The sequence below is a fragment of the Epinephelus moara genome, chromosome 2, assembly GCF_006386435.1.
Source record: "Epinephelus moara isolate mb chromosome 2, YSFRI_EMoa_1.0, whole genome shotgun sequence".
In the NCBI taxonomy this organism is placed as follows: domain Eukaryota; kingdom Metazoa; phylum Chordata; class Actinopteri; order Perciformes; family Serranidae; genus Epinephelus; species Epinephelus moara.
Window position 1 is genome coordinate 24,206,708 of NC_065507.1, and position 23,321 is coordinate 24,230,028.

The following is a 23,321-nucleotide window of genomic DNA, read 5'->3' on the forward strand; positions in this document are numbered from 1 at the left end:
GCATCTTTACCCGCCTGGAAAACGCCAGGTTGGGCGCTAGGCACTTCTCTTGTACCTACTCTGTGCCAACTTTTAAGGGCGTGGAGGCAGGTTGAATCTGAGGTTGCAACCATTATCAGCACCTTATCATAGCCTACTTACCAGAAATCCTGAGTGCAGAGCTGATCTTCTTCCAGGCGTTGTTTTGTATGTGTGTACTAGGCCAGAACTATTGTCCGTGGGACAAATGTAAAGCTCCTGGTAGACCTGCACTAAAGTGATCAACTTATGGATATCTATGGAAGAGGAGAAAGGTATTGTTCCTCGTCACATGACATGCAGTGTGCACTGCTGCATTCCAAAAGGGCGCAGCCTTCGTGTCATGAAAAATAGACGCTTGGAAGGCATGCACGCCGCGGTGGTGACGCTCTGGCATTTGATCACACCTGCCTTGCGTCTACATTGAAAAAATTAATTTGAGGGTGCACAAAACGCAGAGATTAGGACTGTGGTGGAATAGTCTTTTTTTGTTTTTTTTGCTTTGGAAGGTTCCAAACTGAATGAAATGACTCAGAAGTATTTACGTGGCAGTCATGATAGGTGCTTCAATGCTTCCTTTTAGTCTATTAGCAAAAGGTACACTGGACCATCCTTTATGAAAGGAAAGGAGATAACGCTGTCCCACAATTTCTTGCTGCAGCAACATTTAAAGTGACCCACATCAATGACAGTTACTGCTGCCTAATTATGTAGCCTAGTGTAACTGCAGTCAGATTCTCCTAGCACTCAGTTGTCTTTTCCTAAGTCCCTATGTATTCTCCTTCACATCTTTCCTTGATCTCATGCTGTTTTCCATCGAGGTCAAGGAAGAGTGTTTAGGAGAGGATATGGGACATTAAGATAAAGAATATGGCTGTGAAAGCATGGTTAAAGTAATCATAATTTAGAAAAAAATAGATAAATAAAAAAGATAACAAGAGTATTGACAATGACAGTACCCCAGAAAGTGAAGAACTCACTGTTCTGTGACTCAGCAACAGCGTTTGGCAAACGATGAAGTATTACAAAATAAGCATCTAGGAAATCTCAGTTGGCACTAGGCAAAGTTTGCTTCCCCTCAGAAGGGCTACGACCTTTTAACAAAGTTTGTTTAAGTGTAGATGGGAAATGATTTAGGAAAGGGCTCCAGATAACGACAGCACTTGCATATTTTTTTTTACTGTTTATTCGCAGCCTAAGATTAGGCAGGGATGCAATCACTTCCCATTTAATGCTGTATTTTGGTGAAGAATTTTCCCCTAAAAATGCAAGAAAAACAGTTAATTTCCAGTAGTTGTTGTACTTGATAAATATGAGCAGGTATTTTATGATGATTAATGGATATAAAGTGAAAAGCAGAAGGAATACATTGTGACTAATAGACACTGTGTGTGTGAGCAGGTGGTGAGGAAGTGTAATGAAGGAGCTCGCACAATGGAGAGAACGGAGATGATGTATACCATCAACTCTCAGCTGGAGTTCAAGATCAAGGTATGAACATGTTATGTAATACACCAAACAGTTGCATCTTGGGTAGATGTGTATTTATTAAGTAATAAAACATGTGCTCATGCAGTCATGTACAGACCTCACACACATATGGAGACACATCTCCGTCACTCACTTGGTGAGATCTACACACATAATGCACACACGGCTTGGCAGACGCCAGTGTGTCTAAGTAGTGTGGGAAATAGCTGTTGGCACATTTGGTATTCACAGATGTCTCGCGAACATATTCTCAGTCTGCATAGCCAGCTGTTCACACATGCACACACAAATTGCAACTAAGGAATTCCTGATGGCACCAACATCAAAATATCGTTTGGTTAGATTTATCGCCACTTCCTGTTCATCACATTCTCTTTCTCCTTTTCCTTCAGCCGTTCCCGCTCGTCTCATCCTCCAGGTGGATGGTGAAGAGAGGAGAGCTGACGGCGTTCGTAGAGGACAACGGCATCTTCCTTAAGCGGACGTCGCGGCAACAGGTCTACTTCTTCCTCTTCAATGACGTCTTCATCGTCACCAGGAAGAAGAGGTGAGAGTGGCTCTGCATTGGGCTGGTGTGAGCATGGTCTTGGTGTGCAGGTTTCGTTCATAACTCACCTGTTCTGACATGTCGAGGGTGAAAGTGTAATCATAAGCTGTTTTTTGTTGTGTGAGTGTGTGAACCGCATATAGCCAAGACCCTGAGCACAGGGTGTGTGACATTGTCTCTATATCTTCGTGTTTAAACTTGTTGTGGGAAATGAGGCTGTTGAGAAGAAGAACAGTTATTGAGGTCTGAGCTGAAATGAAAGCAAAACAATTGAATTACAAGAAAGAAAATATAAACAACAGCTTCACAGTCATAACATGATGTCATTATCTGCAGGGCGAAGGAAGATTTTAAAAAAGTTAAGAGGGATTGGCACATGTTGATGCACTGCCCACGCTTCCTCTGCTTTATGGGTGTGTTTATTAGGATGAACAGGTGCAGTTACCTGAACCTGCTGCGACTTGGCATCGTGAATCTGAGCATGGTTTTCTGATTGTTGTGGAGGTTTCAACATGTCCTGGTGCTATGAATCATCTGGAGCGAGTAGGCCTGCTTAATGTCAGCCTTGTCAATGAGTCTGCTTTACCCTCCTCTATTTCCTCTAGTTTTCGACAACACTATGAAGCAAGCCATAAAAAGGACTTCCTTGAAATGATGTGGTTTTCATTTGAATGCGTGCAGCGTGGGTGTGCGCGCACAAGTGTGTCTATTTTTGCCAAAAAAAAGTCCTTTCCCGTCCATCTCCCTCCGAGTCTGGAACTGATTGTCCCGCCACTCGCAAAAACTATGAATTCCTAAGAATCGTTCAAAAAAAAAAAAAAAAGGAAAAGAAACATTCCATGTGATATTTTTCTGGGAATCTGATCCAGGACGGCAGACTCCACCAGAGTGTGGTGTCAGGCCCGTGTTTGGAAGAGGGATTTGGGAAAGGGAGTGCTCCGGAATCACAGTGTGTATTTGTGCGTGAGTGTGCGTTTGAATGGGAGACGCTGTTATAATATTGGTTTGTGCTGCGGGTGAGCGTTGGAGCCCTGCTGTGGCACGCTACTCTACTGCACTCCATCTGCAGTAATCAAAACAAAAACACAACAGGGGTACACGAGGCTAGTCAGGCACAGCCAGGTCATAAACCTTCCTAGACATAATGGTGTAATAGCTTTTTATTATAGCTTCTCATTATAACTTGGAGTTTGTGTGTGTGTCGGGGGGTAGCTTACAAGCTCCCAACCCACCTTTGTTGCCAAATGCAGTACTTTAGTGCACTTGAATCCTCTCAGCTTCTTCTTGTGTCACTTTTTATAAGCTTACATTTTAAGGAATACCATGAAGGAAGGTGGAAAGGTTAAAGCCACAGCACTTACACAGCAGAGAGAAAACATTCCTACGACCTGAGGCCATTTACAGTTTTATAAGATTATATAACTTAATACTTAAAGGAAAGAGAGCAGTGCACAAAGATATATTAGTTGATTCTGAATCCTGAAGGTTAGTTAGACTTTAGATGGGGTTCAATAGCTGAAAATGAATCTAGTATCCTGTAAGGTTGAGAATAACCAGAGGATTGACGATACGATATGATCACGATACTTATGTCACGATACAATAATACTACGATTTTAAATATGTTGCGAGTATGTATGCTGAGTATTGCAATACAATATATTGCAATATATAAACCTTTTCTCAACTTTCTCAACATCTGTTTTATCTTACAAGATAAAGTTTTCAGTCTGTTCATCTCACTTCAGCCTTTTTTTTTTTTTGCAGCAAAATGAACTTAGTGGACTGAAAAAGGACTTACTTCAAGTATTCTAGTAGGCTACCTACAGTTTGATTTACATGTGTCATATTTATAATTTACTTAATAAAAATTGATACTTGGCACTGTATGACGATACGATATTGCTGTATAAAAATATTGCGATACTATGCCGTATCGATTTTTTTCCCCCCATTCGTGGTATCATGACTGATTATCAAATCTAAATTATTTCAAATCTGTTATCAAATCTATTTTGTCTCAGCTTTTAACAGTTTTGAAACTGTAGAAAATGGAACATGATAAAAATAAGTATTTTTTCTTTAGCGTATAATCACCTGAAAATAAGAATTGTTGTGTGTTTGTCACCTTAGAATGAGCCGTTTATCTGCATAGGGAGCGGGTCCTTGTCTGTGGAGATCGCCATGTTGCTCTGCCATGTTTCTGCAGTAGCCCAGAACAGATAAACCAAACACTGGCTCAAAATAGAGCCATTTGCGTTTTGTCGTCAGCCACTGTAGTTGGCAGCCCCTCTGCGATTAGCTGAATGGCGTGGGAAAAGCACTGATTTTTCACATGTAACTGCTTTCTTTGGTGGTTTTACTGGTTTAAAGAACCTGGTCCATTTGTTTTGGCGAGGAGGAAACCTTTGCGGAGATAAAAGATGAGCATAGATTAGCAGGTGCTGGGATAACGGCCCATCTGCAACAAGCCGAACAGGATCGACAAAACACTTTTTTTTAAGGTAACACTGCTCTATTCAGTGTTTTTAACAGTTTTAATCCCCTGGTCCGTAATTGCTAGGTCGATAATTAGGCTCACGGTAAGAACCTCCATAAAAGTGACCACTGAAGGAATCCTAACTGGGAATTCACGCTTGGCACACAGGAGAAGTTTCAGCTGGTTGCAGTCTTCAGTCCTCACTGCTAGATGCCACTAAATCCTACATACTGCTCCTTTAAGTCATAAATGTTGAAATTAGTCTTTAGAACTGAAAATTCAAATGTCATTGGAAAGTATTTTTATAATGGATTAATGGTTTTAAGCACAAATGCCAAATATTCTCTCGTTCCAGTGTCTCTAATGTGGGGATTTGCTCTGTTTTTATAGAGCTGTAAATCAGATGTGTTTGGGTTCTGGAGCGTTGATCAGATAAAAACAGGACATTTGAGGATTTCAACTTGGACCATGGAAATGTTTTTACTTTTTTTGAGTTTTAATAGACCAAACAAACCTTGATTACTCAAGAAAACTATCATGATAGTTGCTATTATAAAGGGAGAGAAGATGAACGATCTTATCAAATATGAGATCCGTTAGATTCTCAGCCTGTTTTGTCAACTTCGAACTGTGTCCAAAATACAGCTGGCTATGAAACCGAGCCCTTGTCAGACTGGCCTATTGTCACACAGTGGGGAAAGTTTTGATCTGCTGCTCTCTGGCTCACAGGAACACTTACATAACACTGAGTCCACACCAGCTGGCTCCTCTCTCATCTTCACTTCCCCCCTTTTTCCTGTGTGATACCGGGCATCATCTAAACATTAACTATTGTTGAGGTTTTCATCTCTCCCTCCTCTCTTTCTCTCTCTCTGTCCTTTCCGTTTTTTGGTAGTCATGACCTTGTGGTTTTTTTTTTTGTGTGTGTGTGAGAGTGCGTGCAAGCCTATAATCCCAACACTTTCTGTTCTAGTTTTTTTCCCCTCCCTCTGTTTGTTTGACTGTGCCATAGTCTCAACACTCCTACTGTACTTTGCACCAGAACATTATGCTCTTACCGTGCGTGTGTGTGTGTGTCTGCCTTCATGCTTGACTTCAAGTCCTATCTCAACATCTCTTGGAGGATTTGCGTTAAATCTGCTTGAGTGTTGAAGAACTGGTTGTACACTGGTAACGTGGTAGCTGGCACAGCTGTGTTGACGTGTGGTAGATGCCTGCGTTATCTCTAGCAGCAGACTGAATTTCATTCCAGTAAGAGTGTGTGTTTGTTTCTGTGGAAGTAGCCACACAGTAGATGGTTTCTTGCTCTTACTATTTAACGTTTTAACGCCTCTCTCCCACATTCTGACATAGGATATTTAAACTATTTCCCAACTTCATTCCTCTGTTTAGCAATATTCCAACACTGTATACCCACCCAACCACACGCATGAGAGAACTCATCCCACAAACACGTGGATTCCCCACCCACCCCATTCCCCAACATCATGTTAATGGCATTCCAGGCATTTCACCTGTAGGGCTGTCAGGAGCTGAAATGCTGACGACCATAAAATCCTGCTAACAAAGAGATTCTTATGTTACCTGTGAACAGATTTGGGATAATTCTGTTTCTACTTAGGAACCTTTAGGATTTTTTTAGGTTTACATGAAGGTCTGAACTGTTTAGAGGTGAAAATGAATGATTTCAAAGGGATACGTCACCCACAGAATGAACATCTGTATATCAGTTAGTCATGCCTCACACGCCTTCACGGAAAACAGCGAACATATTGATGTAATGATTGATTAGGCACCATGTCTAACATCAGAAAACTATATCCGAACATCTGATTACAAACTCTCACACAACTTGTTCAGTTCAGCTTTTGGGAAGCACTGCGCATACGACTGGAGAAATGACACTTAGATTATACTGCACAAGTTTTGCTGTTGTCAAACAGATCCCCAATCAATCAGTAAATCAATATATTTGCCGTTTTCCATGGAGGCGGGTGAGGAGCACAAGTTTTCTTAATGAATTCACACAACATGGCGTGACTAAGTGATATACAGCACACAAATGGTCATTTTTTTGGGGGGGGAGAAATATTCCTTTAAGGATTTTATAAGGGATTAGATGCACGGTTTTTAGGGATAAAAAAAAATGTACAGACTTACTTAAAACCCTTACCAATCAATTTTGAATTTCCAACCTTAATTGAACTATTAAGACCCATTTAAAGTAAAAAATTCAGGGGATGTTTTCACGGTTTGGGTCAATGTTTATAGCCACTATTTAAGGGGGTTTTACACTTAAGAAAACCCTTAAACTCCCTCCCCCTCCAATGACACTTTTAAGACAAATCTTAAAACATTTTGGTTGTTTGTAGTAGTTTTAATACTTTAGTATTTTAGGATCTTTCTACGTGTGTAATTGTTCTTACCGGTGTAATTCTGTTTTATATTTTTGTACATGTTATATTGCTTTATATTTGTGTGTTTTATTTTGTACAGCACTTTGGTCAACTGTGGTTGTTTTTTAAATGTGCTGTATAGATAAACTTGATTTGGTTTAAACTGTGCGTATAATCCATTAAAAAAAACTTGATATATTATCCCATTCAAATCCTACTGAAATACATTTATTACCCCATTTATTATTAATCAGAATTTATTTAATTTTTAAGATAAAAAAGAGGGGAGTCTGTTTCATAGTGCAACATGCTCCAGATAAGGTTTTGAAAGAAATATACTGTGATAAAGCTATAGGTTAGTAAAGCTGATTAAAAATAGAAGTATGAGGTAGAAAACTAAACAAAACAAACCCGACCAAAATAAGAGTTGTAGAATCTTCTCATGTAACTGTTGGCAAAGAAGCAAGTAAGTGTATTTTCCCAAACGTCACCCTCTTCCCTTGAGCCCCAGGTCAGTGTGGTTAGCCTGATGCACAGAGCGGCTTGTGGTTACAGTTGGATGCAGCCTTAGCGCAGATACTCCATGCTGCCCTTCTCTTCCTCTCCCTCTGCTTTTATCTGATCTGTCTCTCCCTCTCCTCTCTTCCTCCTCTTCCAGGAAGTCTAATTGGTTGTGGGCACCAGGCTTTAACTTGATTGATTGGTGAACAATAGGGGCTGATGGGTAACAGTTGAACCTTGTTGAGAACCTCCCGAGTGTGACTGGATTCTCCGACCAGTCATGACCCCAGAGTGCAGAGTGTGTGTGTGTGTGTGTGTAAGTGAAAGAGCGAGACAGTGAGACATGGACAGATACACTGTTCACTACTGTTTGTTTAACGACTACCTCTGTCCCTGCTTGTGCTCGTGTATTCAGTGCTCTAATGGACATGCTGGCTTACGAGAAGCTACTTCCTGTCTGGTAGCTTTTCAGCTCGGTTGCTGTTTCAGTCTCAGGTTGATGAAACACATGTGGGCTGGACCTGAGCTCCTGTTCTTCAACATGTAAACACACACACTGTTTTTCTCCAGGTTCAGTGCAGCAGCATTAGAGGTACCGTGTTTCACAATCAGTACCAGATGTTTGACTAACTCTGCGTACACGGGGTCATGCTCAGTTAAAGGTACTCATGGGAAATGTAGGCATATAGAAAAGAAACCGGGCGGCAGCTGATTTAGTGTAGGGATCATGTAGACAGCTCGATGTTTGGACTTTGGATTGGCACAGAATCTGAGACAGCGACGGCTGATTTATTCACCCAGGTGAATGTGGTTAACTACAGTCTATACCCTCTCAGGGGGTTGAATAGCTGAGGTACCATGAAACTAGATCTCTACCGCAAACAATGAGCTAAATTTTAATGTGTGAGAGGGAGTGGAGGCATGGTATACTGTACACACTAATCAGCAAATGTTATTTCAAATATAAATTCGTACTTGGTTTTGATTGATTGAAACACGATTATTGGCTTTGGATATTTTGAGTATTTTAAATTGTGATTATTTTATTTGCTCCAAATTAATTAGATAACAAGAAAAAATGTCGCCATGGCAGACATTAATTATTTACACTCCTTAATCTGTAAATAAACTTTATGATTTAATATGATACTGCAAAAACAAAGTAACAGTAGCATATACATGGTGACTGGTACATCATGTCCGTGTTGTAGCAGAAACAGGATGCAGACAGCATTTGGGGCTGACGCATTACAGCAGTCATGGTATGGGGCTTTCAGCAGGCTACTAGCTACAGGAACCATTTGGGGACAGAAAAGCACAAATAAGTAATCTAAAAAAATCAAAATAAGGGACAGCCGTTTGTGAAGTGATACTAATGTTTGTCTGCATGGTTAGAAAAGCTGAATCCACCTTTATATTTGAATACCAACCTGCCAAAAGAGTGTCTGGATATCTGAGTAGACTGGGCCTTCATGATCTTTAACCCAAAGCAAACTCAGTCACAGGAGATGCAGTGGTCTAATTTGCGTGCTTTTTTGTTTCTTTGCATTTCTATCTAACTGCACTGGCTGGTGGGATACAGAGGAAAAAGGGTTTTGAGAGACTTCATTTGACTGTCAAATTCGGTTTACATCAGTTTTTCAGTGAAACATGTGTTTGTGTTTGTATATGTAAAATAACTGGCTGTTTCTTCTTAAGACAAACAGTAACAACGCTCGGGGAAATTAAAAATGCACCACTGGAAATTCTACTATCAATGATTACGTAGCTAAAGGGATACTTATCAGATTCTCAACCAGCTTTGTTTTATTTCTTATTTATTTACTTGTTTATTTGACATGGACACATGCACAAGACATTGCTTCATATGTAAAATACCTAGTAGATGCAGTACACACAGGTTTCTAGCCATGGCTAATTTGCAACCCCTGTCCCTGGTTAGGCTTTTAGATTTAAATCAGCAAGTGTAAGATTACTGAGCATGGAGTGATTCCATACAATAATACGACACAACATACACAGTGAAATACAGACAAAGACTAAGTCAAAGAGAAGACAGCAATAAGAACAGAGACAACAAACAGTTAACAATGACTATGTTGTGTTTTAATATTGTAGGTAGACTGTGTAATTGAAGTGTAGAATACCAGCGCTCAGATTTCCCAGCTCAGATCCACCGGATGAAAGGTTTTGCGTTGTCCAGTTGATTTTCACTGGCTTTTCACACGAACTACAGATTGTACTTGCGCAATTTTGTATGCCTGACTTCACGGACAGAAAGAGTATAGAGGCATATTGAGAGAGAGAGACCCTCCTCTCTCTGTCTCTGTCTGTCAAACGCAGACTAAACTCTGATTAAACTGTAAAACTAGGCAATGCTGATCAAATATAACCCAAGATTCTCACATACTACTACTACTATTATTACATTGACATAAGGGTCCAGCTGTGTTTGTAAGTGTTGGTGTATGTGTTGGATTTCCATGTGGTAGAGCTGTTGTTTCATCTCAATATACTGTCATAAACATGGACAATAAAGCAGGATCTATACTTGTGAGTTGAATCGACGTAGCCTGACGTGCACCTCCCCAGAAATGTAGCTACACGTCACGTCGACACAGACCTCCTGTCTATTTTTGGAAGCTGAAACAATTTCCCTCAGTGGAAACAAAGCTTTTATTGACTTTAATTTCACAGAGGAGAGGAAGGCTCCGCTAGTCGCTGGGCTAATTTATACAATGTAAAATGCCATAGGCTTGTGCTAATAACGTTAGCATGTTATATTTGATGGAAAACGTGTTGAGTATAAGACAGTTGAATAAAGCAGTAGCCTACAATATAAGGAGAAGTAAGAAAGGACTAACTTACAGTGCACAAGTTGAAGGAGATGACAGGATTGCATTTTGCTTGAGCTGCACCTTGTATTAATCCATGTGACAAATAAATGATTGATTGTGTATCTGAGTCCTCATGCAAGAGCACTTTAATGATGGGTGGTGTCTCATACATCGAGGCCTCCGTCCATAGAACTTCCGCCACACTTGACTGAATTGGATGGCTGCCACTGCATTAAGTGCAGTAAGTGAAATGATATTAAAGCTTTCTGTCTCTTTTCCAGTGAGGAGAGTTACACTGTGATCGACTACGCTCTGAGAGACCAGATCTGGGTGGGTCCCTGCCAGCCAGAGGATGTCAACCTGTCACCGGTCAGAAGCACCGCCAGCATGCTGAGCTCACGGCAAGCTGGCGCCAACCATCTTTTCCGCCTGCGCTTCCGTAGCAACCACTCCGGTGAAAAGGTGCCCATGATCCTGGGGACGGAGCTGCTGTGAGTGCTTTGTTTTGTCACCTTTGTCCCTCTTACAGTAAATGCTGTTTGTTTCACTTGCATTGCAGATATTTTGGTTTCCTACAAGCTCTAATATGCTTTTTAACTTGGAGTAATAGAGTCCCAGTACCCCTCTCTCCTTGGCTCTGGTTTCCTAGTCTCTTTCTGGACAATTACAGGTCACAGGGATATTTAGTTACATCTATTCTCAAGCCACAGCCTGAGCCTCACTGCTTATTGTTTATGTGACCTAGGAAATGGAAGTTTATTAGTCGTTCTGTAACACAGACTGGCTGTACCAGACAATTGTTTTGTTTACTGAACGTCTTCTGACCTGAGCGTCTATTCTGGGCAAAGCAGCTCTCTTTGTTTAAACTCTGCTGGTTGTAGCTGAAATGTTTTGCATGTGCAGCGTAAATGATTACTCACACATCTGACCTAGAAGTACCGTCAGTACAGTAGAGCTTCCTTGATATTTCTGCCTGTGGCTGCGTTGGTATAGTTCAACCCAACCCAACCTCCTCCTCCTCCTCCTCGTCTCTCTTTGTACAGCAAATAGAGTGAAAAGCGAGGTTGTTTAAATAGATTATATAACCCGCACAAACAAAGAGGATCTGTCATATATTGGGCTCCATACAGGGTTTATTTGTTCTAGTTAGCGATAGGAGTTGCAGTCCGTGTGCACGCACGCACACACGCTCGGTTTTCACTGTAATTATTTTGTGTGGTCCACAGCTTTGTTGAGGAGTGTTTTCATATGCACGGGGCCTGTTCCTCTTCATTCCTGTACAGTCGCAGAACCTCCCTCTGTATTCTCAGCACAGGTGTGGTTTTCAACTTCACTGCACAAAAAGCTGCCTGTAAATGTCTCTCAGCTCTTTTAAAGCCTATATTGTTATTTTGTGACTTCAAAGTTAAAATCTAGAACAGCTTGAATTCTGATTTTTACCACAGCAGTAAAATGCAACTTGTTGTTGGTAATAGAGGGGATTCAATCACTGATAATTAAACATGCTGAGGTAGTTCAAAGAATAATAGTTATTTTCAAGGCAGGACATGGAGGTAGCCTCCTAACAACAGCTTGGCATGGAGATGGAAATTGCTAAGGTTTTATTGATACCAATGCCATTATCACTTCCTCCTATCGGTCCAATTCTTCGTCGTCTCCTGATTAGTTTTGTGTGTGAGGAAACAAGTAGTCCTGCACCAGTTTTCAGCTTCAACACAACTGTTTTAGTGTCTCTGTGTCTGTCTGTCTCCTACAGACGTTGGAAAACAGCACTGATTTCATTTTTCTTCATGAAATAGAGCCATGCTTTTGACTGTTTCTTCCTCTCAGACTTGATTCTTCCTTGTTGCAAGGTTTCAGCAGCGTAGCCTCAGGCGTTTGACGTCATTGTTTGCAACGCACAACTGTCAGAAAAACATGCCAGAATCTACTTATACAAGGAACTGATAAGCTTGGAGGGATAAGATTCTTGACGGTTCTCGACTCCTATTCTTTGCTCAGAACATGGTGCAGTTGCATGGGGGCTAACCGCTAGAAACATGAAAATGACAGTAGTCAAAAACATTTTAAAGAAAACAAAGCACCTTAGCATGATATCTTTATAAACCAATGCAGCTTTCAAACTTTGACTTTACATCAGGATGCAACAGCATTTTGGTAATTCTAGGTGGGAGATATGACCCTAAATAATATTGTGATATTTGAGGGTATTTTTGCGATAACGATATTCCTGATGAAATGACAAATTAGTAAAAATAATGTTTTATTATTAATTTAAGAACATAGAATAGCAACAAAGTAAGTGATGTAGTTTTACAGTTTGCCGTCAGATATTCAGTAAAAACTAAACAAAAATGATCTCTAATTTCTTAAGTTTGTGAATTACAACAGTAATGCAGGATTTATAGTTCTGTGCAGACCCTACGCATGTAGCCTACGCCCTTGTAAGCATTTATACTTCTGCGGTGGTGTGTCTGTGTCACTCTGCAGTTACACCTCCAAAACACTAGTCGGCAGTGGACACATTTTCCCCACAAATCCAACATGCTAACGTCATTAGCACAAGCCTATGGCATCTTACATTGTATATATTAGCCTAGCAACTAGCGATTTTTCCCTCTTCTCATATAAAACCAGGGACAACAGCAACATTTAACAAAGGTAACGGCACTCAATTTGGCTCCATTACAACTCACAACATTCACCGACAAAACAACTGTCATATACTAAACACGTTTTCCAAACAAATATAACATGCTAACGTTATTAGCACCAGCCTTTGGCATTTTACATTGTATAAATTAGCCTAGCAACTAGCGATTTTTCCCTCTTCTCATATAAAACCAGGGTCAACAGCAACATTTAACAAAGGTAACGGCACATAATTTGGCTCCATTACAACTCACAACATTCACCGACAAAACAACTGTCATGCTTGTTGTTGCCATGGGTAACAGTATGATGTCAGTGTTAACAAGTCAAAATATCGCGAGTATCAGGATATGAATTTTTCATATCATATTAGAAATCATACTGGTATTATTGTGAACGGCACGATATGGCACACCCCTATTGGTAGCACCTTCAACATTAGGTTCCCAACCTGTGTCTTCTTGTGACCCCTCACAAAATGTTATTTCATTTAGAGGCCTTAAAGGGGAAAAAAAATCAAACAAAAATGAAAGCCAAATCTTATGTTGCACTTTTAATTTCTACCCTGGTTGTTATCCTGCCACTCTCAGGTTTGGAACCACTAAACCACTGTACACCTCCACAGCACAATTCTGTGTTTGTTCCTTGTTGCAGTTGGAAGTAAAAACCTGTTTCAGTGTTGAATAGCAGCGTGGACAGTCGGATATTGGCCCCCATGCTGCGACTAAGTGAAACCTGACAAAGCGGCTGCAGTAATAGTGTCAAGTGTGACTGCTGTGGGCCTGCGTGGGAGGGAATCTTTGTGACATGACTTAAATGTGCTGCCTGCTGAGCCTTACATACTGCCCATGTATACATGAGGGGGTCTCCTTGTGTAACTGCCCACTCTGTCTGGATGTGTGTGTCATTGTGGAAAGCCCCTCGACTCCCTCCTTTGATAGCTTGGGTTTTGGGGCCCTCGGCTAACATCTAATAATGTGTATGTGTGAGGAGTGCAGCGCTCCACTCACTGTAGTTACTGAATGAGCTGAGCAGAAGAGACCCTGGAAACTATCCTTTGTTACAGTGGTTGCTAGGCATTGTTTAAGCTGTTGCCTAGCAGCGGCCCATTGTTAAGTGGGCTGTTTCCCACGACTATCTCTCCCCCCGCCTGTTTCCTCGCTCTCTGCGACTCTTCTTCACAGTCCCGTGTCTCATCTTGGAGACAGCAGCCAGTGTCTGCTCTTTGTTTTTGATGACCGGAGAATAACTTCCTTTTCCTGCGGCCATTCATCCCAATTTAGTGATCTAACCCGACATGACACATGGAAGTGGTGTTACATTAGCCAGTCTATTTTGGGCTTCTGTCAGAGTGAACTGAAGGAGAGAGCACAATAAGGAGTATTGATGCTTTCTCAGAGTGAGAGTAGGGTGCAGCTAATGATTATTTTCATTATCGATCAAAGTGCTTATTATTTTGATTACATGTTAAGTCAATAAAATGTCAGAGAATGTTTTAAAAACTGCCTATCACAAGTTCCCAGGGCCCAGGGTGATGCCTTTAAATTACTTATTTTGATGGAGTAACAGTCAGGCAGGGCTACCACTAACTATTACTTTTATTATACAGGGCTCCAGACTAACTTTTTGTAATAGGAGCATTGTAACCCTGACTGAAAATTTTAGGAGCACATGCAGAAAATTTAGGGACACACTTTAAATAATCGTGCGATGCAGTTAATCACATTTTTGGCCATTATAACTGTATTACTGATAAATGCTTTGGTAATGTTTTATTTCAAGTTTACAACGTCACGAATTGAGCAAAATTAATCTTTCACGACTGTTTACAAAGCATGTAAACAAAGTATGTGGTCAGTAACCTACCTCCTGTTATGACAAAACAAAACAAATGCATTAAATTTTATCAAGTGTAACGCACACCCAGCTCCTGAACTGCACACATGCAGTGTCGTTGCTATATGTGGGGCTAACATTTACGTCGTTCTTTTTAGAAAGTTCAATCTGTCCCTTATACTTAGTAAACGGTAGCTCCTGCTTTGTGATGAAATATGCAGCGCTGAATTTAACTCATCATTTCAGCCTCCTCTGCAAATTGTATTGCAGCTTCCTGCCTGCGAAAGGATGTTGAAAGTGGGGATTCTGTTTCATTTGTAAACCTGTCTTGTCAGATTTTATGTTTTATGATTTTATGTTTCATTAGTGTATCATGTCTGAATTGTGCAGTACCCGTTAGTGATGCGCAGGTCGGGGTTTTTTCCGACCCGCGGGTCCCGCATTTATGAAATAATTTGACCCGCTCCATCCCGCCCGCGCTACCGCATCTATTTTCAAAACCCGCCCCACCCCGCCCCCGCCGCTATTCACATACCTGTCTTGTGGCTCTCATGCTTGTATAGCTTATCACAGGAATTGCACTTCACGTAACCAATGCTGCTGTGGTCTGCTGCACTAACTACCTCACAGAAATTGTCCCAAACATGAGGTTTAGCAGCTTGGCCTTTTTTTCTTTAAACTCTGTACTCTCCTGACCGTAATCTTTCCCTCACTTCTTCTTCCATCCTCACCGCTTCATTGATTCTGGTTTGTTGTGGCCGCTGCTTGGCGCTTTTGTGACGTCAGGTCGCAGGTTACGTTACATAACATGCATTTACCTAACCTACAACAGTGTTGTTAACAAGTAGGCTATATCCGACATATTTAATCTTTAATGACCCGCCCCACCCGCCCCGCCAATAAAGTGAACATTTCTTGACCCAACCCACGGGTAACCCGGAAGACCCGTGGGTTACGGGTCGGCCCGTGCATCACTAGTACCCATTGCTTCTGCGAACTTCGTTTCCCCGTATATTTGGGGCTGTATGAAGCGCAGAACACACAGTTTATTGTATTATTTGTCTGGTTGTACGAAAGCCGTGTAAATCCATTAAGCCATTCCTGTCTAAAGTGTACATTGGGCTTTTTCTGTATAGTTTCTTCGAGTCTATATCCGAGTTTTCCTTGGCAACTTTTCACTGTGCAGGGCCTGGCTCTGACACACAGCTGAAGAACGCGTATATAGTTAGTTTCGCCATCCTTGTGACATTGGACGCGAGCACAGCTAGAAACACTGATGAGTGAAGATAACGTGATACTCACAGTTAACTTATCACTCACTCCCGGACCCTCTCCCTCTTACACACACATTGGCCCACACTGGCAGACTTGCTCCCTTGTTTTTCAACATGAACAAAAAACCCTGCAAATCTGCAGTTTGCACAGAAGCGAGTAGTTGTAAAAAATACTCTCTCTGACTCCAAACATGGTCGCAAAGTTGGACCATTTCGTAGCAGTCTGGAGCCCCCATATTTATTATTCTGTTGATCTTTTTTTTGTTACCAAATTTCAACAGTTTGCATATGTAATGGCACAATAGCACAGTGTCATGTTTTTTTTAACATAAATATTAATCCTTTTGCCTTCCAACACCAAATCAGAATTGGAATTAGAATCAGCTTTATTTGCCAACTACGTGTGTACATACAAGGAATTTGACTCCGATAGACTTGCTCTTATTATATCATTACTTTGCTCTTATGAGAACCCAATGATCCTCTCACAGCTCATCAGAGCAAAATAATGATAAATGAATAAATCAGCAAAAAATAAAAAATAAATAACAAACATGGACACAAAGTAGGTTTGCAACTAATTAAAATAAACAAAGAAGCAGATAAAAAAGGAATAAGTAAATAAGAAAATAATAATGATAATAATGATTAAAAGTCAGCAGGTAATGTTCAAGATCAACATGCCACCCTAACCTTGTCTGCATCCAACAAGATCACAATGCAACATGTATGTACCAACACTGTTACATCTCCACACATAGTTGTATCTATACAATAAATGCACCAATATGCATGTCACTGTGTGCACTTACTACGTACCCCAAACGACCAACATTAATCTTTCTGCGGTCATACTTCCCATGCTCTAGTCTAATGAAATAGATTGCATTGTTTCAAAGTGGGAGATAAGAGGCTGCCAGTGTTTGTAGAACTTCTCAGCTGGGCCACGCACAGAAAATTTGATCTTTTTCAGTTTCAGAAATGCAGCCAGGACATATTTGAGGGGGGGGGGGGGGAGCAATTTTTCCAAAAGACGAGGATTCGAGAGGAAGCTATGAACGAAGCAAAAGAGATTACAGCCCTTTGTTTATGAGTCATTTAAACACAATCTGTGGATTATTTTACTGAAAAATTGATTTTTTAATTTAAAAAAAAAGACAAAAAATTATGAAAATGTCCACTTTATCTGAGCTGTTGGTTTAAAATTTATATTATGTTGTTCGATGAAAAGTCATAAGATAAAAAGGACAGGGCAGGACAGCCAGCTGTTTTGTTCTTGTCACAAGACCACACAAATGCAGGTCTACTTTGTGCAAAATGTCTCTGCTAATGAGTTTGCACAAAAAATAAAACCACTCTAATGCAAAACAAGTGGTTGTATTGCATACGCGTCCCTATATTGTTTACTTAACCACTGCATTTAAGAGAAGCCAAAGTTGGGTTACGATGTGAAATTCCACACATTCTGACCAAAGGCGGGTCTGTGTGTTTTTTGTGGTGCTAAAACCATAGAAATGGTTTCTTATGTTGGTCAGTGTGGGCGTCTTTGCTTTCACTTCCTTCTCCACCACCTGCCCCTCTAAGCCAATGGCTTACCTCTATCTGTGCATCACTGTGTGAGGTCCAAGCAGCACATACAGTAGACTGATCTTTGACCACAGCAGTGACATAATACATGTGGAATTCAGACAAGACAGCTGGATCGGAGATGGCACAAGGACGTCTGTGTGCTTGTGATTCTCTTTTCTGTCTGTATCCTTTTTGTTTGGTGTGCTCATGTCAGCTCGTCTTCCCCATGACCCTGATGTTGTGTCCTGTCCACAGTCAGTGAATAGTGCGTCTCTATTAGTGGAACAGAGCAGCTACAGAAGTCTGCAGCAAAACATTTCTGTTTGTCAGATATGCAGCTATAACACAAAGCAGCACCGGTTACGTAACAGCCCCGACCGGAGGAGGGAGTCTCTACTTCTGTTGCACACTCTGGCATCATTTCTGATTTTCTTTCTACTCGATCTGCTTTTGTTCATCATGTTATTGTTTTCCATTATCGTACTACGTCTGCTTTCATTTATGTGATAACGAGGAGCGTGCTGATGGGAATCATTCCCTCTGCCTGGGAGTTTCCCTGGCTGGTCAGCTCCGGCCATGGAGATTTCATGTTTTTGTCGGAGGAGCAGGAATTGTACCCGAATACCGTTCTGACCTGTGGTTAAGTGGAAACAAGGGAGGGACTTGGTGGAGAGTAAACAGAGTGATAGGAGTGTGCAGAGAGGGTTAGGGGGAGAGTGAGAGATGAAAAACAGTGGTCTGGTGGTGATTTTAAGTTGGCAGAGGAAGGAAGGTTAGATAGAGTCTGTCATCGCTCTTTATCTGCTTGTGAGAAAGAGGTTTTACAGCGCAGCAGCGAGGCCTCTCTTCTCTGCAGAGGTGAAACTAGAGCCTCTGACAATAGATTTATGATTCTTGCATTCTCTTGCACGTCGGGTTGAATGGTAAAGGCAGAAGGAGCTTTACTGCCATGAAAAGCCTGATCCTGCACAGACTTGTAGTTATCTAAAGGGGAAGAGGGCAAGCACCTGCTGTTTGTGCATATGCAGTATTCACATGCCTGCGTGTAAACACACACTCACAGTTCCAAGGCCTTTTCTTTTTTACCTGAACCTCTTTTGGTATGTGCCTCACATTCCACAGATAACCATTAAGTGCCTCTTAAACACATGTGGTTGCCCGTTTGCGTCTGTGCTCGATATATGGAATACTTGCACACTCATAGCTTGGATAAAGTATTTCAGCTGTTTGCATGAGAAGGCGACCTGTGTGTGTTTTGTATGTGCGCATGAATCTGTCAGCATGTGCGTCCAGCTGTCAAAATCAACGATGAACAGATGCCATTCCCACAGAGCAGCTCGGATGTTAGAAGAACTTTCACATTCAGTACAGAGTAACTGGGCCCTTGATCATAGCACTTCTCCTCTAGTGCCACCAGCAGGCTCACATTCATGGTTGAAACGTGAGTAAAATGTCTCAACAACTACTGGATGGATTGCTATGAAATCTGGTTCATGCATTCATGTCACCCTCAGGATGAACTGCAATAAGTTTAGTGATCACTTTAGCATCATCTGATAAAAAAAAATTCCAGCACTTTGGTGGACTTTCCCATCAGCCTCAGCTCTACTTAAGCATTACTACTGTACATATGATGCTAAAATGCTAAACTAAGCCTAGAATCATTAGGGCTGTTGTCAGCCAAAGAAAATCTTTTTTGACTGAAATTCTACGTACTCTTCAAAAAAATGATTGATCAACAGGGCAAAAATAAATCTGCACGTTATCTCTACATTAACCCAATGGCTGCCCAGACTAAGAATTTTCCTAGTCAACCAATAGTCGTCATTTAGGGCCATTAGTCGACTAGTCGCCCACATGTTTACAATGTTAATTTAATTATTAAGTAAATGTATTTTGGGCGGGGCAATACAATGGTTTGAGTTGAAGGTGCGAGAAAGAATAGTATCAGTAACATTGTTAACACTGTGCTACATTACAGAGAAATACAAAACCGTACTAATGAACCTTCATTAATATAGGCCTATATTTTATCTACAAGTGCACGTCACACACTGAGCGAGCCGCCTGTTAATGACGCTGTCGGCAAAGCAGTAATGATTGTGCTAAGTGGCTAATGGGCATGTAGCTACTAACATGTTTCAGATGATACGTCATGTTTGTAGTCGACCAATGAAGATGAGTTTACATATCACCTTGGGTTCGTCCTTCACCTTCTCAAAATGATCCCACACTTTGGATTTCCTGCCCGACATGTTATTAACTAGCCTGTGGAATAACCGCAGGTACCAGCCCTGGAAATTAACCTGACTCCTGTCTGACTGCTGAGTGTGGCCACTTCCTGTGTCTGTCTGACACTTCTGGTTGACTACTGACAAAAAACACCAAGACCAGCTGTCACATCTTAAATGTTCAAGTGCTGAACAACAACAACGGAGGAGAGGATTAATAAAGAAGTTAATACTGCCGCCACATACACTGGCGGGTCTGTCCTCTCTCTCTGCATATTTCAGTCTGTCTTTCATCCAGAACAAGGGCCAGAGGAAGTGTTCTGCCTTGACCGATATTTTTTACTTCTGCAGAAATTCCGCATCGTATCAATGAGATGCAACCAAAACGTCTCAGCTGAAAAAATGCTGCGCCCTCGAAGCACTTTAGCGCCCTTAGCTGGCTGTTTTTGGAAGAGCACCTGGCGTTTTCAGCTGGGAAAAAACAAAAACACTTTGGGCGTTATGGAAGTGACACCAGCGATTGTCCGACTGACAGATATCGAATAAGTTAAAATGTCAAAGGAATATATCCTGCCAAAACATGAGTTGAGTTAACCTGACCAAAGTCAGTGTTAGAGCGGGACAGATAGCACCACACCAAATATGATTATGAAATACTAAACACACAAACTGAATGACATCACTTTACTAGCGAGTGATTATTTCCCACTTTGGAAGACACGAGGAAATTAGGAATTATTAAAAACTGCAGTTAATTATTGAACATATTAAAAGGTACCAAAGAGTGACTGTATTGTTGACTCCAAAGGCCACACTTGGTTAGTCATAATATTGCATTGTGGGTGCAATGTGATGGCCTCTACGTTAATGATTTTATCAAAGTAATGATTATAAAGTTTTATGGTGATTCCACACACTCCAGTTACTTATGGAAGGATGACATGATCCCGTGTTTTACAGCTTATGCGTCCTGAAAGGGATCAAAACAGCCTGTGTACAATGGGAACACTATAATGAGGTCTGACTCATGGGACTTGCCTGTTTGAGGTTCGTTTGAGGCCCTTGTGAAGAGCATTCACACACAAATACTGTTCTCAGTCTGACTGTCTGTGCATGTTGTACCCATCTGCATGATTCAGGGCAACAGAGCTGAGTCACAGGGGGGCCTCAAAACCCCCCTCTGGTTCATTTCCTGAACCCCCCTTTATCTCTCCCTCTCTCGCTCTTTCTAAATCCTCGCCCTCCCTCAGCAGTAGATGAGAACAGGTAAGATTAGAGATAGAGTTTCATGGAATCTGACCTGTGCGACTCCACCTGTTTTTTTTTTTCCCATGAAACACACAGGAGAGAGGGAAAGCAAAAGCAAGCCTGTTCCCTCCTGGGAATCAGCCTTGTGCTTCTGCTCAGTTCTCTGTGACTGAAAACACACTGCTGTTCTCTCATTGATAAGAGACGGTGAGGAGGGAGGGAAGGTAGAACTTGCTGGGCGACTATGGGACTCCCTAAACACTGGGGGAGGTGCCGACTGGGTGATATACCTGTGTCACACAGTGTTGTGTGCCTGATGTGCGTTCTTGTCGGCTTGCGTTGGGTTGGCTCAACACTTTTTGGATAAGCTGGCCAAACTGTAACCAAAAAAGTTGTGCATCAATCTAATGTTTTCCTTAAAGGAACACTTCACCCACTAATTGTAAATCAGTTAGTTATGCTGTGCTACCTTGAATTCGTGAAGAACCTTTTCTTGTATGCTTTCATTGAACCTTGTGCAGTAAGTCTCATTTATCCAGTCGTATGATTAGCACTTCCCAAACATGCATTTTCACTAAAAACATCAGTATTGGAGCACTGATAAGTTTTTGGGAAGTTCTGAGCATAAGTGAGACTTGGATTATACTGCACGAGTTGTGTGAGAGTGTTTTGATATAGATTTGCTGTTAGACGTGGTCCCCAATCAATCAACAGATCCAGTTTCCATTTCCTGTGAAAACATGCGAGAGAAAGGAAGTTTTCTTAATGGATTAAAGGTAACACTGCATGACTAACTGACACACAAATGGTTGCTTTGTGGGTAGAGTGTAGGGATGTTCCTGGCGACTAATTCCTCTGTCGACTAAGTGAAAATTTTAATCGTCGACTAGTCTAAATAAAAAGGGAAAACACTCAGTCAAAATTTAGCATACAACATATTCCATTAACTTCTGAAGCCTTTACCTTCAACAAAGTCAAGTGGAAGCATATCTTGCGAGGTCATTGTCGTGATGAGCTGCGTTATCCTTGTAGACCGGGCGGGATCACAGTATCTCCGGGTGAACAATGTCAAATTGATGTGCCTCTGTGTTAAGACGACTAATCGCACGCATCCCTAGTAGAGTGTTCCTTTAAACCCGAGATTAACCCTACAGGAGACCTCACGCCAAACTGTAACTTCACACAGAGATTCATTTTTGTTTTTTGTGATTGTGAATTTACTAAAATACTCTGAGATTGCACTGCTGGCTGCAACTAGACTTCCCTGCAGTCCAACTTCACATTTTCATCAAACCAAAATAATTCAGCATTTTTGTTTGGCATTCGTACAAAAGTGTACGCAGGTTATCATATAAAGTATGCTGCTACATCCTGCAAAACCACACCCATCTGCATGATATCAGCCTGCTTATGTCTAATGAGGCTTGGTAAAAGTCAGCTCGGACTGTCCTTAACAGCTGTGTATTTCTCAAAAACAGCTGGACCATAGCATGTGCCACATCTGTATTACACAATCAAAAGAATTAAACTCCATCAACCGCAATTTAGGAGGTGAACAACTCTCATAAGGCTGTCAAGCTTTAGGAGTTGTTAAGTCAATAAAAGTCTCCATCTAGTGCCAGAACAGTTTAATAATGTTCTATTATGTGTGCTTTCAGGAATGAGCGTGCCAGATGGATCAGCGCTCTGGGCCAGAATGTCAGCAACAACAAGAATCAGGACAGAACCAGTAAGTTTGCCGCCGACACCTAAAAGGCTCCCTGTGTGCTCCTTTTAGCCTGTAGCACCACCTTGTGGCCATTTGATGAACAGATTTTCTCAGTCTGATTTCAAAAACACTTTGTAAATTCAGATATATTCAGATAAGGCCGGTGTTAATTATCTGAAATGATTTATGGATGTGTGTTTGTGTTGTTTCAGATGTGATGCAGGTGGAGGTGATCAGAACTTACACAGCCAAGCAGCCAGATGAGTTGTCCCTGCAGGTGGCTGATGTTGTGTTGGTCTCACAGACTGTAGAGGATGGTAGGTTGGCTTTATCTCTCACGTTTACCGCTCTGTCTTGTTCTGTAGCCTTTACTGTAGCTTCTCTCACCCTCTTTAGTATTCCTCTCATTTCTCCACCTTCCTGTTTCAGCGCCGTCCTTTCATCATGCACTTTTCTACCCTCTCCACAACACCTATCTGTCTCACATAATGGACCTTACACCTGTTTGAAGATGTGGTTTTAAAACCGCACAAA

General features: G+C 41.4%; 1 protein-coding gene across 1 annotated transcript in view; it reads left to right on the forward strand.

Moving 5' to 3' along the window:
* The window catches only part of LOC126404891 (rho guanine nucleotide exchange factor 26-like), a 37,637-nt gene that overhangs the window by 12,352 nt on the left and 1,964 nt on the right, over positions 1-23,321 (forward strand). Inside the window, exons 10-14 of the mRNA XM_050068291.1 lie at positions 1,420-1,509; positions 1,902-2,056; positions 10,551-10,760; positions 22,738-22,808; positions 23,000-23,104. Coding sequence (XP_049924248.1) covers positions 1,420-1,509; positions 1,902-2,056; positions 10,551-10,760; positions 22,738-22,808; positions 23,000-23,104 — 631 coding nt within the window. The remainder of the gene's footprint in view (positions 1-1,419; positions 1,510-1,901; positions 2,057-10,550; positions 10,761-22,737; positions 22,809-22,999; positions 23,105-23,321) is intronic.